The sequence below is a fragment of the Primulina huaijiensis genome, chromosome 11 (assembly GCF_012295235.1).
Source record: "Primulina huaijiensis isolate GDHJ02 chromosome 11, ASM1229523v2, whole genome shotgun sequence".
Classification (NCBI taxonomy): Eukaryota; Viridiplantae; Streptophyta; class Magnoliopsida; order Lamiales; family Gesneriaceae; genus Primulina; species Primulina huaijiensis.
This window is the reverse complement of record NC_133316.1, coordinates 24,186,169-24,205,317: the sequence shown is the minus strand read 5'-3', so window position 1 is coordinate 24,205,317 and position 19,149 is coordinate 24,186,169. Positions and strand designations below refer to the sequence as shown.

General features: G+C 32.3%; 3 protein-coding genes across 3 annotated transcripts; 2 read left to right on the top strand and 1 right to left on the bottom strand.

Moving 5' to 3' along the window:
• Nucleotides 1-5,448: 5,448 nt before the first annotated feature.
• On the top strand, nucleotides 5,449-7,300 carry LOC140987202 (DAG protein, chloroplastic-like). Its single transcript, XM_073455622.1, has 4 exons — nucleotides 5,449-5,833; nucleotides 6,434-6,531; nucleotides 6,656-6,721; nucleotides 6,824-7,300. The coding sequence occupies exons 1-4, from the start codon at nucleotides 5,490-5,492 to the stop codon at nucleotides 6,979-6,981; spliced, it is 666 nt and encodes a 221-aa protein (XP_073311723.1). The 5' UTR covers nucleotides 5,449-5,489; the 3' UTR covers nucleotides 6,982-7,300.
• A 2,451-nt stretch (nucleotides 7,301-9,751) lies between these two features.
• LOC140988908 (uncharacterized) lies at nucleotides 9,752-10,457 on the top strand. The gene is made up of 2 exons (XM_073457996.1): nucleotides 9,752-10,216; nucleotides 10,290-10,457. Exons 1-2 carry the CDS (start codon nucleotides 9,796-9,798, stop codon nucleotides 10,343-10,345), a joined length of 477 nt encoding a protein of 158 aa, XP_073314097.1. The 5' UTR covers nucleotides 9,752-9,795; the 3' UTR covers nucleotides 10,346-10,457.
• Nucleotides 10,458-12,164: 1,707 nt separating this feature from the next.
• Nucleotides 12,165-15,584, bottom strand: LOC140988802 (protein HEAT-STRESS-ASSOCIATED 32). The gene is made up of 5 exons (XM_073457872.1): nucleotides 15,243-15,584; nucleotides 13,796-13,987; nucleotides 13,485-13,695; nucleotides 12,684-12,907; nucleotides 12,165-12,588 (listed from the first exon to the last, which is right to left on the bottom strand). The coding sequence occupies exons 1-5, from the start codon at nucleotides 15,363-15,365 to the stop codon at nucleotides 12,478-12,480; spliced, it is 861 nt and encodes a 286-aa protein (XP_073313973.1). The 5' UTR covers nucleotides 15,366-15,584; the 3' UTR covers nucleotides 12,165-12,477.
• Nucleotides 15,585-19,149: the final 3,565 nt, after the last annotated feature.

Here is a 19,149-nt window from a genome sequence, read left to right as displayed (position 1 = left end):
ATACTCGATGACTTTCTTATTAACCAAATCATTAGTTAAATAATAGCTAAATTGACCCTTGGAGAGTCAGATATTCCATCCTAATATATGTGTTAAAAAACAAAAAGACATGGTCAATTTGGATTGTTGCGAGGAGGAATTAGGTCACAGTCATCCACTCCATGTATTTTCTTTTTGTCCTAGAATGTTTTAGTCTTTTATTGTCAAAATAGAAATTTATTGACCACCACATTCGTACAACAAAAATTAATAATTTCTTCAAGATATATTATATCTTTTTAACTCCTCTAATATTAATGTAGACATAAAATACATTAATTTTACGTAGTTCATACAAATTTCTTTGTAATATGATTTAAGCTGTAGGTCAACATAATAACATGAATATACCCCGTGACTACAGGTTGCATTCGTAGTATGCGATATGATGTCATTGGTTCAGGTTGGTTATGAGATAAATCGTGGTTCATCCACACTCGAAATTAAATATTAACTATTTTTGGATAATAAGATAGGTGAGTGTCTCGTTGGTGGACATAAAGATGAGCACGGTTAGTGGACAACATAACAAAATTGATATAATAATTTTGTTATTCTGTACAACAATCATGTCCACCAATGAAGTGACATTTATCTACTGAACGTGATGAAAATATCAACTGTATATCCAATAGGTTAGAATCAAGACATTGGTGGAAATCCAGACCAACATTTTTAAACTTGAGGTTGTTTGTTATTGTTTATTAAAAAAGTGTAGAATTATACTAGAGGTAGAGAAACAGTTAATCTTTTCAGTTGATGAAAAAGAAGTAAAATGCCACATCAACTTAAAATTTTTCAAAGACATCATACCAAATTTTATTCATTAACAACTATTTAAATTAAGCTATCTCATGTTTACAAGATATCTAAAATTTGAGTGTTATTGTGGCTAACAAATGGTCTTGAAATGTATTTTTCACTAGAATCATTTAATCATGTTTGAATTTGTTATAATTTTTGAAATCTATTGAGAAATATTGTTATCAATATATAACGGATATTTTGATTATGATTTTTATATTGAATTTGATTTATTAAAATATAAAATATTGCAATTGTCATGCAAATTTTTCGTTTAATTCAATGGAATTCTATTTTGAATACAATGAAAAATTGAATGATTTTTTAAAATATTTTTTCCAGATGATAAAATATGAAGTAATCTAAATTATTCATAAATGTATTTCAAAACAAATTTTCTCACCTGACTAAAAATTTCTGGTTACGCACCTGCTGGTATACATACAATCTATTGATTTGCTAGTATACACATAGTCTATTGAAGCACAGCGGCTTTGTTTTTCAAGTTTTTCACCTTGAAATTATTGTACTCTACAAGAATTATAATTAGAGTTATGCTACATGTACATCAATATTTGTACATCATACAAAAAATTCTATTGATAGGACCGATTGGGGAATAATCGTTGAGCTACAATAGCTTAGTTCTTGAAATATTGAACACCAAGAAATTAAATCGAGTTTGCTCTTCAAACTGAGCAGAAGACACTCAAAATTATCCATCATAAAACCCGATTAAACATTTTGAAAAATATTTAAAAGATAAGCAAGTTAAATGTGCAAAAACTTTTTGGTTGAAGTATTTTATCAAACATTTGTATGCAATATATATTTGAAGAACGCATAAAGTACTTCAACTATGCATCTAAAAACAGTAGCAATAAGTAAATGCAATAAAATAAAGATTCACAAATTTGTTTATAGATGTTCAGAGAATAAAAACACTTATGTCACCATTTCTTCCATCTAGAAAGGTATCACTAGAATACTTTGATTTATACAAATCTTGTATACTTATTTCAACTTAGAACGTATCTCTTGCCTAATTGAAACTCCTAGCACGCTCTATTGTATGTCGCAACCTTACAATCAATATAATATTTAACGTATATTATTCCAATACCATAAACACAATCTTTAATGTATTTGTTTGAAGACTCGCTTATCTAAATTTTGAAGCTCAACACTCATGTATTTGTGTGGATGATTGTTTAATACTTTAAAATGTATATATATCTCAAATGTATCCCCACGCTTGGCTTACTCTCTTTCTAGCTAATTTCTTAATGTAGGCTGCTTATGCTTTGACTCTTCTTCAAAAACTTGTATTTAATCTTCAAGTTGTTGTATTTATAGCCTTCAACAATTATATGAATATTTGAAACAAGAATATGATCGTTGGAAAATTTCTGTACTATTTCTGATATTGAAACAATCATATTCGCGTTGCTGGCTATTTGCTGAATTTGACAACTGCTAAATTTTTCTGTGTTGAATTCAATATGCTAATTTTGGGCTCTACTGATTGCAGCAACTACTGGTTGTCTACTGATTGCAGTAACTACTGGTTTCACTAGCCATCTCTACTGGTTTGGGATTTGCTACATTCCGAGGACTACTGCTTTTCAGCACTCACAATTTCAACACTCATGATTTCAGTAGCCATGTTTCTTACTTATAACTCTTGATTTGTTGCTTTCTGGGCAAAATGCTGAACATGAAAGTTATAGCCCTTTTTCTTATCTTTCCATATAATCAAGAATCACTCAATTTAGAGATCGTACAAGAGAGTTATGCTCGAAAACTAACTTGTACCAGAGATTCGGCTTTACTTAATTTGAGTGCAGAACCAGTAAATTCAATGAGATTTTTGTCCTCTTAGACTCTGATTCAAACCTTGATTTCTGAATATGATTTGCAACCTTTTGAGTTGGTTGTTTGACCTTTTTAACGGCTTGTCATTTGAATCAACGAGCTATGATATATCATTAAAAAAACATTTTCTCTCCAGATTTCAAATTTGCTGATTTGTGGACTTCTGCATCCAAAACTTCCGGCTTGAACAAACAATTATACAATTGAATAAATATGTTAAAACATAATAACAAATTTTGTTGTCATCAAAATCAAGACTGTTAGCATTCCAAAGCCCAACACAGTTTGTCAAAATATCTCCCTCTATTGAATTTAAAATCTCACGATATAGTTATTATAAATATCATTAATTAGCAATATTTTTGTGGTATTTTTAACATTATTTTTATAATATCTAACTCATTAATTCCTGCATGATTTTTCTTTTAAAAGGTAATATTAACATGACGTCACGTTAAGGTGTACAAATAAAATTTGCCAATCGGGATGCCAAAATGTCACGTGGAAGTCGCGTGGGGAATGACAATATGCCCTCCAAAGAATGATTGCGATAGTAAAATAATATGGTACTAATTATTATCGAAGAAGAAGAAAGATAAAAAAAAAACTTTGCATAAAAATATACTCTCGAAATTAAAATAAAGCAATGGCCACAGCCCGCAGCTGCCCCCCATCTCCACTCCAAAGTCGATCCACCAATTATTTTTCAAGATACGTTCCCACGTTAACTGGCGACCACAAATTTATTTTGTTGTACGTTAATAGTTCTAAAAATATTTTTCGAATAAAAAATATTAGATTATTGTAGTTGTATTTCCATAAATATTAAATATTAGGTCTATATTATTTTAGGCAAAAACTTGTGTGAGACGATCTCACTTGTCGTATTTTATGAGACATATCTCTTATTTAAGACATCCATGAAAAAATATTACTTTTTATGCTAAGAATATTATTTTTTATTGTGAATATCGGTAGAGTTGACCTCTCTCACAGATAAAGATTCGTGGGACCGTCTCACAAAAGACGTACTCATTATTTATAGAACCAACCTCTTGTAACGTTGTACATGATGCAAGATACCAGATTTTTTTACCGACCGCAAACTTTTCTTTCCTTCATAAAAAAAATTTAAGTCATAAAGTTTGGAATGTCTATGATATTTTATTTTAGATGATTTCCAACAAAACATCAATAATATTAACCCATAATCACAGTAATTTTTCATGCAATTATTAAAAAAGGAGCAATATAATGTATTAATTAAACTAATGAAATGGCGTTTTCGTGTAATAAATTAAGATAGGCCATGTGTAATTCACACTCGTCGGTTGGTTTAAGGTTTAATATTTTGTGCAATACCACCCAATATCGTGTTTCTGCAATCTCTCTTTTCATTGACTTAAACGACCAGACCTAGCTAGATTTCCACCTAAAAAGAAACTCTTTTTGTAAAATATTAAATCATTTACTAATAAGACTTCGTTGACGTGTGCACTTGATGTTTATACCAATTCAGTTGACCTTAAAAGTTGACTCCAAATAAATTGTTTTTTTATATATAAAATATAAATAGTCACACACACACACATATATATATATATGCTAATTTTGTCATACATACATACGTTTATGTATCTATATTTGTGTTTGTGAATGATATAATATCTACAAAAGTATTTTTATATAAATATTTTTGATATATATATATATGTGAGAAAAAAAGGTGAAATAGGATTTTGGACTTGAATTTTAATTTGTTTTTGTGTTTTAGGTTGGAGTGTGGAATATGATGGAGTTGAGAGATGAGTTGGACCTACTCTTTTATTCTTTTTCGCGTCATTTCATCATTGCTAACGGAATATTTGTCCAATTACTCAATTTTCTTGCACCTTCGTATCACATTTCCATACATTTAGGGTAGAAACTTACCATTACCTAGGCCTACCCACATTATCTTCAACTCTAATTATTATTTTTTTACTAAAATTTTGAAAATAATATATCCAATACTCATTACACAACACTTTACTCAATTTTGCTGCCTTTTTCTAATTTATCATCATGATATTTTCGCTAACGAAATACACATGCCCCTTTTATANATAAGACTATTGGAAAATACTTGTATTAATCGATGGCCGTTTAATGTTGTGCTTATAAAGATTTGAAATTCATTTGATAGTTTTGATGACTTATAAATTCATCTTTTGCTGATTTATATACGTAGAGAATGCGAAATATCATATTAGGTATCATTTTAAATTCATCGTTACACTCCTCCTCAAATCAAATCCTCTAATCCAAACGAGATATAGAATCGGCTGTATTTTTGCTCAAACCATTATTTTTTGTTGGCAACAGTTCTGTTGAACTACTGATGATCTCGTGTCTAAATTTTTAAAAAAAGGAAAATTATTCATGACTTTTAGAAAGAGTAGTTTACACGTTTGGTGCAAGTCAAATAACATCTCATATATGTTAATTATCCTTCTCTTAGTTTTCACCTAATCTCTATTATTGTCTTAGTTAAGTAAAAAAGGCCCTCAAATCTTTTATTAAAGAAGCTTTTGTGTCGAGCTTCTTATGAGCTGAATTGGGCCCTACTGTTCAAATTGTAGTCTTTTTCTAATTCTGATATTAATACCAAGTAATGGGCCTTTAATCTCGAACAACTGGGCCATTTCAAGCCCCTTCTTGGGAAGCCCAACATTTGTACGCAGATTTTTCCGCTTTATCTGCTCACCTCCTTCACTACAGTCACCGTAGAAATGGCGAGTCTAAAACTCTGCCTCCCTCATAAAACCCTAGCTCCAAATCCGAGAACCCAGATCCATTTTTTTTCGATTCCCTCCACTCCCAACCTGTCATTTGTTCCACGCTATCCGGCCCGAATTCAGTCGAGAAGTGCCGCTTTCCCGGCGGTGAGAGCCTTGAAGGATGGGGAATACTCTACCAGAAGAAGCAGTGGCGGTGAGGAGAGGGAGACGATAATGTTACCGGGCTGTGACTACAATCACTGGCTTATTGTCATGGAGTTTCCAAAAGACCCCGCCCCCACCAGAGAGCAGATGATTGACACGTATCTCGACACTCTTGCCACCGTCCTTGGCAGGTTTTTCGATTCTTTATAACTTTGTTTCGTTTATTTTAAGATTATTATTGGATTATCGTCTTTCATTTTTCTGTATATCCTCTGTTTAGCCGCTGGCTTAAAATTTTCACTAGGTCAATTGGGGCTGAAATTCGAAATATTTCTACATTATACACGCTGGTTCAGTTTATCTTTCCGTAGTTATTACGATGCACAGTTGTTCATTTTCATTTTGTTACATGTATTCCTAATAGATTACTAGATCAAAATTTTTCCAGCACTGTTTGGAAAAGAGGATACTGTAATGGTTTCTACGCGATCTGGTGAATTTTGGTCGTGCAAATTTTTTTCTTTTTTTGCCTCCTTTAGTTTTATTGATACTTATATAGGTATGTTTGTTAAAGGCATATTTTCTGGTAATTGTTACTTTTATTGTTTGTGCATTCAGTGCTGATCACTGTGTTTTATAGAAGCGAGTAGCTTTGAATAGAATAATATTCTTGCAAGGTCGAGTCTAGGAATACTTGATATTTGTGTATGGTAGAGTGAACTTTTTCTGAGAGAACATTATATAAGAATTCGATATCTTACATCTCCTTTGCTATAAAATATATGGACCAGCATGGAAGAAGCAAAGAAGAACATGTATGCATTTAGTACCACTACATACACTGGGTTTCAGTGCACCATATCAGAAGAAATCTCAGAAAAATTTAAGGGTATGTGCACTCCGTCGAAAGCTTAAATCTTTCTTTTACCAATTATTGCCATATTTCATATGATTCCTTTGGTTAGTTGTCATGTATCAAGGCTCGATAAAAAAAATTTCCCTCTTGCTTGCAGGTCTCCCTGGTGTTTTGTGGGTCCTTCCAGATTCATACATAGATGTTAAGAACAAGGATTATGGAGGTGATAGATCATAATATAAGTTGTGAATCCTGAGTTTGAAAGTGGATTTCATTCAAATCCGTATATTCATTTTTTCTTTCTCTTAATTTTGTCTTTCTGTAGGAGATAAGTATATTAACGGAGAAATTATTCCATGTCAGTACCCTACTTATCAACCAAAGCAGTCTAGAACCTCAAAATACAAGAGCAAAGCCTACGTAAGACAGAGAGACGGCCCTCCTACTGAACGGAGAAAGCCAAGACAGGAATCTGACTCCTGAATCCAGCCCTTCAAGAACAGCGACAAGGGTTTTTAATTTGTTACATCTGATAATGTGGCACACATTATTCTTGCAGGTTTGGATATTATTGATGCACTTTATGGATTTACTCATAACATTTTTAAAGTCAGAAGGTGTATCTAGGTCGGAAATTGTTGTTTGTATATGTCAAGCGAGGTCTAGAGAATGAGATGTATTAGTTAGCAGTTGTATGGCCTGGTCTGCTGTTGTACGAGGAACAAGAATCAGTGCTCTGCTTACTTTCTATCACAACTCTGGCATGTTATTATTTGAATCTATTGATTCAACCAAGTTTAAGTAAGGCGCGTTGTCTGGAAAATAATATGCATGATCGAATGCCCATATATCATCAAAATGCCTATAAATTGTCAACTTCAAGCGGCCAAGCACATATGTTGTGTGACATTATATGTATGTGTATGTATATATTTTGTTTTGAAAGTTTCAGTTGTATTTATAACGTTCAACTAAATTAAATATGACATGATATTTGATAAGAAGATGTTTTTCACAATTATAAAATATTAAAATCTGAGTATATTATGCAAAATTATATATGTATTAAAGTATGATAATGCGTGAAAGAGCAATTCTGAATTAAGCAAAAAGTTTCACAAAAAATTGTTGGGTATTCAACTGTCTTGCTTTATTAATAGTGTAGATATATTGTTTTTTCTCCGTTCTTGCATACATATGTCTATACAGAGGCAATACTTTCTTCTGGTATTTTTAATTATTATTTTAAATTACAAATTAGGGGAGGTCGGAACCCCTGGCCTCTCTCCCGACCAGTACTAACTAAATTGAGCTCAAATTTGTGTGATAAGTTTAATTTTAATAGTTCCAGCAGACTTCAACTTGATTCGTAAATGGAAATGAACAGTAAGAGGTCAAACATAGAACAGGCAAAAAAACATTTAGAAACAAAGCAACGTACGAAAATGGAAACAAAAAGCTCAAAAAGTCTTAAAGTGAAAGTAAGTGCTTCTACGAAATATAAATATGCTGACTAATATCCCTTAATCAAAGTGATTTGCTTGCCCATACTTTTAAAATTGGTCTAAAAACCGCATTTTTTTGTCCGATTTACAACTAACGTATGCCTCTGTCTGAAATGTTGGTATGCAATTTTTGACATTAAGAATCTCTTGCAAAGGACAAAAGGTATCATCTATTCCATGGTTTTAACTTTTAATATTTTGCATTCTAACTAACAAGCAATTATTTAGCTATTTTATGAAATTTAATAATCATAAACAAGTGAGTCGATCTGTTCATTGTCATTTGAATATTAATTTTGTTAGAGAACGATTATAGAAAGGGACAATGGCGAGTGTTATAGTTTACTATATAAATCCGTATCGAATTTTTTCCATTAATATGGTGTAATATGTTGCTGTTTTGATATATGTTTAAGATTTTTAGAAAGATCCAACCGCATTTTCTTGAAATTATACACATTCAATGGGACACTAATGTGAATTATAAAATCAGATAATATATATCTTATGAACGGTCTCATATATCTAATATATTTGTAACACTCATTGACCTAATATATATTTATAATGGAAATTATTATTTTGACTTGAAAAATAATATTTTTTTCATTTGAAAATCACTGTTAAAAATTAATCGGTGAGACGATTTCATGTAAGTTTACATGACATAAATATAAAAAGAGAGGTGAAAGTTAATGAAATGGAAAAGAAATGAGATAGGTGAAGGAGAACGATGAAAAGGTGGTTGAACCTCGTATTTTCCGTCGTCGTATTGGATGAAAAGAAATGTGAAGTTTGTTCACATAAATGATTCCTTTTAGCATCATTTCATTTGTCGCCCAAACCTTTAGCCTTAAGCCAATTGTCTGCCGTTTAGTTCACTTAAAAGATTTTACCAACACTACCCTTTACTTCTCAATCTTTTTTTTTTTAATTATCAAACACAAATATATTTTATTTCGTTTATTTCTTAATCTTATATAATATCTTATTAAAAAATTAATATTAAAATCACTTATTTATCTATTATAAAAATAATTAACTTATTTATCAAACAATCTAATTTCCAAATTTATTTTTAATATATTTAATTACTTATCTAAAAATATAATATTTTGAATACAAAAACTTTTGTGAGACGGTCTCACGGATCAATTTCGTGGGTCGAATCTGTTATTTGGGTCATCCATAAAAAAATATTATTTTTTATGCTACGAGTATTACTTTTTATTGTGAATATCGGTAGGATTGACCCGTCTCACAGATAAAGATTCGTGAGACGGTCTCACAAGAAACATACTCTATTTTGAAATGGCTACAACAAAACATCAACTACGGTTCAATTAAAATTTTAGGTGAGTTTACTAAATAAATAGATTAATTTAAGGGGAAGTTTGTGAAAAATCCCCAATCAAAATATTTCTTTGGGTTCACTCCCTACCCACAAAATTGTGGTACTATGTCATACAAAATGTGGTACACTTCATGCGGAAATGTGGTACACTTCATGTGTAAATGTGGTATTAAAAAAGTACTCAAGGACTGAGCCAAAAAAAAAATCGACGGCCGAACACTGAAAACCAATTTTCTTTTAATTTAACCAATGAATGACCTTCACCATAACATCAGGAAAAAAAAGGTTTAAAAAATATGTAATAAAAAAATGAGGCTAATTTGGGAAATAAGGATATGATAATTAATACGTAGCCCCCACAGTTCACACCAGAACACATCCTTTTTAATCCACTCTTCTTCTGCCCAAGCCAATACCAACAAGCAAGCTCGGCTATCAATGGCTGCCCCGCACATTGCTATTCTCGTTTACTTCTTTCTCTTCTCTTTAGCATCGGCTTCAAGCAGCATCCACGACTTGCTCAAAAGCAAAGGTTTGCCCGCAGGGCTTTTCCCCAAGAACGGCGTGAAATCCTACGAGCTCGGTGAAGACGGGCTTCTGCAAGTGTATTTTGACAGGCCCTGCGTTGCCAAATTTGAGACCAGGGTTTCGTTCGAAAGTGTTGTCAGAGCTAATCTCAGCTACGGCGGGCTCATCGGAGTGGAGGGTCTCTCTCAAGAAGAGCTGTTTCTATGGTTGCCAGTGAAGGATATCATTGTTTATGATCCTTCATCTGGGATTATTTTGTTTGACATTGGAGTTGCGCATAAACAGATGTCTCTTTCTCTGTTTGAAGATCCTCCAGCGTGCGATCCTCAAGGTTTGTGAGAATATTTTATGTTGATGATTGGGGAAAGAACTCTGAACTTGATTATTTTTTATTGGCAATGCAGGTGAGTTGATGGAGAAGATTCCGAGGAAGGACTTCGGGGTTCAAATGCAGAAATGAAAATGCTGTTTTCTTGATATCTAATGCGACATGGCTCCTTTAATGTTGTTTGATTCGATTCTCCTAATCTAATGTAGAAACTTATAGGAGACTAACTACAAAATTTGGGAGAACAAAGAATTTGTTCTTAGATTTTTATTGTGTTCTTGGTTTATGATTTTGCAGCTTTGTCTGTGATTATAATTTTTGAACCATGTGGAATTGTGGGTCGAAGTCAATCTTGAAGTTGCTGGCGTGGGGAGATTTTTCGACGAAGTCGGTCAAAAAATATGGAATATATAATAAATTAACAAAAAGCTATCATGCCTAATTTTAGTATTAAACTATATATTAATCGAATGCTAATATCTTGAAAACAGTACTCAAACTAAATAGTTTATTCAGAAGGTCGAGTAGTAGTGTAATTGACTCAATACATATGATAATTAATTTTATCTTTTTTCTTTAATTTTATAAAATCATTCAACTGAGTACCTGAACTAGTAGAAAAGAAGTTTGTTGATGTTGAGGGATCAATTTACCATCTCGAATTACGTGAAAATGAAAAAATATGGAATCAATGAATACCAAAATCTACACACACTGTTTTTGACAACCCTAAACCTTGAAATTCGAAGAAAATTTTGAGCATACAATTTGACAAGGCATACGACAAAAACATTGATAAGATGGATGGAAATATTGAAATCTAACTGTTTGGAGGTTATTTAAAAAAAAAAAACAAAACACCCTGTTTGAGAAGGAAACAGCTATAATGTTTGGGCTGGCAGACTCAGATTTAATTAGAGTCTTCAACACACATATATATTTTTTTTATTACTAAAAGTTACCACCCTTGGTTTTTTTTTTTTTTTTTTTTAAATACACCAACGGGCCAACTCAGTTCAAAATATGCAAAAATTAGTAGCTTCAGCGGCCAGTGGAGTCATAGGTTTTTGGATAGAATGATCGGGCTTATCGTTGGTCCTACAAAATAATTAAGCCATTCAAACATATAACTCGATGAGATAGAGACGTTTCAGAAGTTCATTTTAATCTTATACTTGAAAATTTTAATTAAATTGTTTATTATAAAAATTTCAAGTAAATGATATCTTTATCTACAAATTGGGAAGATGTTTCGAAAACATCTTCAAAACGTAATATTCAAGGATATCAAATTGCCATGTTGTACACTAAAGAAAGGTGTTCAACACGGACTAAGTAGTGAGTTCGTTGAAGTAAATATTTTCGAAGTGAAACTGTAATTCCGTATTATTCAATTGGTCCATTCTTCTAAGTTATGTAAATTACTGCAAAACAAGGAGAAGAGCAGCCCTGGAATTGGGTAGATACAGCTCTTCCATACAAGCCAACTTTTCTATGAAATCAAACCAGACTGATCAACTTCTGGTGCATTCTCTGGTCGTCTATGAATCAAAACCTCATTTATTAAGGCCTTCTTGGGATGGATTATTATCAAATGGATTTGTATCAGTTATTGCTAGTAGAATCAGTAAATACTCCAATTCCATACCAAAGTACCTTTTAGTCCGAAACCAGTGTTGTCGAATTCAACATACTTGGGATTCATTTCCACCTGATGCATTTCAGATACATCCCAGTGCACTGAAAGAAGCCTCTCAACTAAGGTGGTGGTATGACGAGAACAACCTAGAATTATGACTCCTTTGTCACATGAATTTTTCTTTTTCTTTTTCTTTTTCTTTTTCAAGCCATACACCCAATACAATAAAACAATAATCATGACCCTGCACTCGTACATCTACAGTGCGTAAGGTAGGTGAGAAGTTACTACTGATATTTTCAAGCATCGTCATCTCTATGACCCCAACTCAAATTGAGATACTGATATATTCCTGACAGAATTTATCATCAAGATTCAAGTACAAAGGGTGGAAATTTTTCCAAACATTGCTATTCTCTAAAACTCGTGAACAAGTATCAGGATAAGAAAAATATCAGTCATACATCCATCGTTTCAGTTGTACACAAATGCACCCCAGTCAAGGGAAAAAGTCGGACTTCACCCACAACATACATTTATTGCAAAAACATGATCCAACGAGACATAATTAATTCATACTAAACTTTATTTTCCAACTCAGAAGAAGACTTTCCTAAAACACGGGCTAGAACAGAAAGTATGAGGAACCAAGAACAGATGTGTGATCTTTACCCAGGTTACGACCGCGAAGGCACTCCAGATCCATTACTTGAGAATGATCCACAAAAAGATTTACCTGCAATCACCGTAACAAAAGGAGAGGTTAATTCCTGATAAAAAAAACAGACATCACTGAAAATTGATGATTTTTACAGAAAATCGGAAACGTACCCTTGGACCATATAGCTTAATGAACCACTCTGCTGTCTTGAAATCCGATGTTTCAAACATTGTCTTCTCAAGCCCTAACCGGCCGATGATTTTTGCTATGATGTCAGCCCTCAATGAATCAGCTTGTCTACAGACATCATCTGCATCTATCATTATCATGTCTGCTCCAGCTTCAAGGCATCTCTCTGCCCTTCTAATCAAAAGATTAACATCCTCAACAAGTTCTGAAGGGCATGGAAATAAAGTTAGCAAAGAAGAGGGGATATACGTTTTTGCAGTATGCTTTTGCCTTGTATAATAAATACAAGCCACCATTGCTCACAATGCCCTTACATATATACTTTTCCAGTGATTGAAGATTCGAAGAGAGTGGCAGAACATTCTTTAAAAGGGAGACCGAATAAAAAATTATTTCAACTTTTGGCTCCAAAATGGTGAAAAAAAAAATTTTCTTTGAGAAAACAAATTTTAAGTGCCAAGGATGATGATGAGACTTTTTTCTCATCAGAGTTGAAATGAGGATGCAAGGAATTGGTGGATTCCTCGATAAGGTAGAATATATCTTCCTTCCTTCTCCAAGCTTTTAGAAGCTGAATATCAAATATTTTTTCCTTTCTTCCCATCTAAGAAGGTCTGTTCTGCGAACTCAATCTATAAATTCAGATAAATATGCAAAGGACTAAAATTGGATCCCAGCAACAAAAGTATAGCCGAAGGACTCAACAAAAATAAGCCCTCCACCTTTCCAGCATTAAAGCAAGTGAGTAATTAATTACAAGTCCTGTTGAATTGATTCCCTACCTGATGTTCGAGGTGCTGGGATCAAATAAGAACCAAATGCTCTATCGGTGTTCGTGGGGATATCAGACTTGCTAAACTTCACAGAAAACAGAGGCTTAGCTCTAAGTCCACCACTCTTAACCAACCTCACATATCTCAAGAGAGTCTCTTCAGGTACTCCAAGTGATCCAGAATCAATTTCAATGGTATCAAAGCCCAATTGCTTGCATTCCTAACAAAAACCTCAAGAATAATAATACTCCCTAGGACAATAGCAGAATTTAAAATTAGAAAAATGAATTGCACAAGGAAAAATCAATCATTTAGCTTACATTAATATATTCTTTAAAAGCAGATGGACCTTTCCGCCGTAGATGGTCTGCCCAGTCACCAGTGCTTACATATACGTTGTGTTTACGTGCCATGTTTATGACTTCTTTAATGTAACTTCTTGACATCAAACTATGAGATCCTCCTGCAAACTTCAAACCATCGACAAATTGTCCGGAAGACTCGAAAATATCCTGCAAACAAAAAATTTGTGTTACCAGAATTCATATGAACAATGCTTCCAGCAAACCAACTGGGGGCACCATCAAGATATTACGATCATCAAAAACAATTTTGGAAGCAGACTGTTATATATTTGTAGCATGTAATTTAATCACACGACTTACGGTTGCATACTAAGGAACGACAACTTAAATGACCGAATGAGTCTACCAAAAAAACACAGATTAAATCCAAACAAGCTACGGATTCAACATTTCAGATATTCTTGGTACATCAAATCAGCTTAATGCCCATCATGACGGATTTTATTTATCAGTTTCTGAAAAAAAATATTTTATTCCAAATTAATTTTTGTCCTATATTTAAATTGAAAAATAAGAGTTTTGTATTTTTTGATTAATTTGACTTGATCTAATAATAAGATTTAATCTTAGACTTAGTTGACCTAATCTAATTTTTGTATTTATCTAATTATCTCTAAGATATAAAATCTTATATTTGAATAGCGTCTTATTCTTAATAAACTCTTATTTCCATGTTTGTAGTATTTTATTCTAGATAATTAGGTCAAGATATGAAGATATATACATATAGAATATTGAGAGAAAAACGAGACTATTTTTTGTGGGGAGAGTATTTTGACACGGCTTCTAGAGTTTTTCTTTGAACGTACCCAACGTTCAGAGTTGAAGATAATTTTCATGTTGAAAACTTTGTGTAATTGATTCACATAATCACCGTGTTACTGATTGTGATTGAACACACTTGAAGAACAACACTGAAGCAGAGTGTTGATCTAATAGTATTATTTAATTTAATGTTAAACAATTTCGGTTTATGCATATAATTTTTAGTATTAGTTTAGTTTGATGTATTTTAATTTTTTAGAGTGTCAAAGAATTTGATTTTGTTATTTGAGGCTAGTATTGTTTTGTGTAAACGAGTTACTTCTTTCTCTAGTGAATTTTTGGCCTGAGACAACATCAACTTCTCATACAATATATTTATTTCCTGAACGTTTATGATCAACCGCCCGTTCAGTTTCCTTGAAACTAATTCCACACATGGCTCAATGAAAAAATAAACTAAAGAACACGCTGATCTGTATTTTCCTCCTCTGAAGCCTGAAAACAAACCAGGACGAACGGAATTTTTTTAATCCTTTAATTACGGTCGTATTCCCCTTCCAAGTCCAAATTTACTCGATTTATAAATTACAAAAAACAATAGCACGATTCAATTACACGGGGATTGGAAAAATAGTACCTGGAGCAAGTTTTGAGAAAAGAGGGAGAAATGGGGTCCTCTCATTTCGGTGACACCATATCTCCGTGGCTTCTCCGGACGGTCCTCCTCCTCAAAGAAGGTCTTCCACCGGTACCCCGCCATTTCTTCCTTTCTTCACGTTCGCAGACAGAGAATCAAGGATGATAACGGAAATTACATCAAATCAAATCTATAAAATGCGAGATCAATTTCCAGATGAGCAAAGGCAGCTGAATTAATGGTATATATAAAGCGAAATCAAGTCAACTTTTTTGGGATTCTACTCTCGGTGGGAAGAAGTTTGGAGCGGTTTCTAGAATTCTACTCTGTTCCTGAAATTCGACAAATAATTGCAAGTAATAATGTAATATTCTAATATTATTATTATTATTACATATATTTTATAGTATTTGAATATATTTAATTTGTTTTAATATTGAAGTAAGTGCTATTTTTTCTTGAAAAAAATTAAAAATAACTGTTGTTTAAAAAAAATTAAAAATAACTATAAAGATTGATATTATGAAATTATAGTAAGTGATGTATTAAAAACAAAAGTGAAATTAGATATTTCTATTTCTACAGTTAGACTTATAAGAAATTGTTTTGAAATAAAAAAAAATGTCAGAAAAAAATGACTTCAGTTGCAAAATATACATGGTATAATTTTTAAAAATATAACCTAAAAAAGAAGCAAATTAAGTCATTTAACCCAAACTTTTCAAATATCTTAAACCAATGCTCATTGGATTCGCAAAAAAAGAAAAGGTTCAAACATCTTATTTTCTAGACCACTTTTTCATTAAAATCAATGGTTAAATACTTATAATTTTCAAATTCATTTATTGAATTAAATATCTGACCTAAAATTTTTTAAGTTTTTAAATAGTGATTTAATAATATGATATTATTAAACAATTAGCGATTTTAAAAAATAAAATATGACATATCTTTGTCATATGAAGCTCAAATAATTTGATAATTGGATATGACGTTAAAAATTCAAAAATATAGAATTTTGAGTTTTAAAAATTTTAATTGTTTAACTGGTCCAAACGAATATTTCAATATTAAAAATATTAAATATTATATATTATATTATTTTATTAATATAATATAATATTTTAAAAAAAGATAAAGTTGAAACTTCTATAGATGAATTACAGTATGCTTACATAGGAGAGAGAAACAGAGTTTCGATTTATTTTTTTTCGATTTTATCACTTATCAGTTTATTTAATCGACGAAGCGATTTCAATTCTAGATCATTTTATAATTGTGTTGATGCGATGATAATGATATGATAATTGTTGTTGAATTATTTAGATACATTACAAGACTTGGGATCAAAAAAATAGCCAGATTTATATATAATCGAGTAGCAAGTACGTGTTGACGTACGAGCATATGTTGGTATTATTTAGTAACATAAACTTGTTCTAAGTTTCGAATCATTTTCTAAACTTCGAATTCAAGTTTCAAACAACCTAAATCCAGGTTTCCTCCCGATTTTCCGGTGAAAGTTGACGGCGGTCTCTGACGGGTTTTCCGGAAGTCGCGAGTTTTCATAGCAAAAAAAGTATCAATAGAAAGCTGATATCGATAGCTTCCCAAATATATATTTAATTAAATTTTGGGTAATCGAAGCGGCCACATGGACGAAGCTTCAAAGTTTATTGAAGTTTTTTTTAAGACGATTATAGTAAGATACGGATGAGGAAGGTAAATTACTATTATTATTATTATTATTATTATTTTTAACTTACTAAAATGGGCTGGGCTTGGAACATGGGTTGGGCGCTCACACAAAGTGTGTATAAATTGTTCACCCTCGCGGCCGTACAACAGGAATCATCAACCCCTACTTTCAGACAACTCCTTTGTACGTGTTCAACTAGATTTTTTTGCCGAAACTTAGTTTGAGTGAGTGTTTGATTTAATTACGTTTTTGTTTTTGTTTCGTACTTAAAAAATTATATGTTTTTGTTGGGATATTAACTTTTGACAAGATGGTTTTCATCAAGGCCGGCCCTGGGCGGTGTGCCGCCGCACAGGCTTGGTTTTGATATTCTGTACTTTATTTTAGCTAGTCTATCTCGTTTATGCTTGAGAATTATTGCAGACGAATGAAATCAAAGAGGCAAAGAGCGGCGACAAACTCAGCAAATTCAAAGAGGAGAAGAAGGGCAGACTCAGCAGAAGACATGAAAAAACTATGCCTACCACATGAATTAATCTTCGAAATCTTGAGTTATTTACCTGTTATATCGTTGCTGAGATTCAAAGCCGTGTGCAAATTGTGGCGCGAGATAATTCGAGATCCAATATTCATAGAGAAACACAGGAAGATGCAGACTTGCCTTGCTATCGCCTGTCACGGTGATGAAACACCTACTCCAGATACGGATGCAGCTGCAGAATCATCCACCACTTTATGTTTCCTCCATGGATTACAGTTGGAAAAATGCAACTCGACTCATACATACAGCATAAAGAACCCATCAACAAAACAGGTTCTTATTCTACCTAGTCCGAAGGATTTTGTCTTAATCATGACAATGTGTTTCATATCAACCAGCCAAGAATACAAGTTGGTGTATCTGTATCTTGATGAACTCACGCATGACCGGTTAGGCTGCGAAGTTCTAACGATTGGGGCCGATTCTTCATGGCGATCCATTGACATCCCTGATACATCGTATGAACCAAATATTTACAAACTGAGAGACTGCATACTCATCGATGGGGTTTTCTACATAATGAAGGATTCTGAATACGGTGACTCAACGTTAATTTGCATAGAAATGGAGACAGAACAATTTGTACAAGTCAACATCCCACCCAACTTGTTATCGGATTGGGACACAATCTGCCCTATAAGGTGGGACCGCACAACGTTATCGGTTGTTAACATCGTGAAACAAAGACTTCATGTCTTGAAATTGGAAGACTACAGGAAGAATAAATGGAGTAAGAACAAAATAGATATACCCTTAAATTTCTTGAAAGAATTTCCAGATTTGGACGAGGATCCTTACATTCGTGCAATTACAGATGATATATTGCTTTTCCTTCTAAAAACAGAACATGCTATATTTTACAGTATTAAATCTGCTAGCGTCAAATATAAAGCATCGGCCCCTCCGGGGAAAAAATTATTCTTCATTAATAGGTCGACGCTGGTATCTTTGAGAGGGATGCAGCCAGTGAAGAGTAATGCTACATCAACACTTTAGTTTATATTTTTTTCTTATCAATCACAAAACTATTTTCATTAAAAAGATATTGATTTTTTTCACGGGTAGTTTATATAGCATTTTTTGTTAATTACCATGCAAATCTGTATTTATTTATTTCTTTTTTAATGCAAACTATAAGTGAATCATTAAATAATTCATATATACCAAATTATATAGAAATTGCTTCCAAATTGCGAGTTTGGGTACATAAATGGGAACTTAAAAAAGCACTTAAATAAGTCAAGATTTTTAAAGTTTTATTAAAGAAAAAACAAAAGTGTTTTCATGAAGTTTGGATAAATGTTAAAATGTCCTTTTGTTTTTATTTTTAATAGAAGTAGAAACCAAAAATTCTAACTTCTAAACAAATACTTAGATGAGTATTTTTTTAGAACAATTTTTGCATGTGACCGGACAATATATTTTAAAAAGAAAAAACTTTATTTTTAAAAAAAGTGCTTTTAGTTTATTGCTTTCTCCAAAAAAAAAAAAAACACTCATAATAGAATAGTTAGTAAAATAACTTTAATCAAACTTCTTCTAAAAAAAATTAACCCTCATAAGTGTATTTGAATACGCTAATCGAAGAAAATGATTGATACAATTTATTTATTTTGTGTTACTGTGGATTAAGTTAATTTAAGTGGACGAATTTAATTTGAAAAACA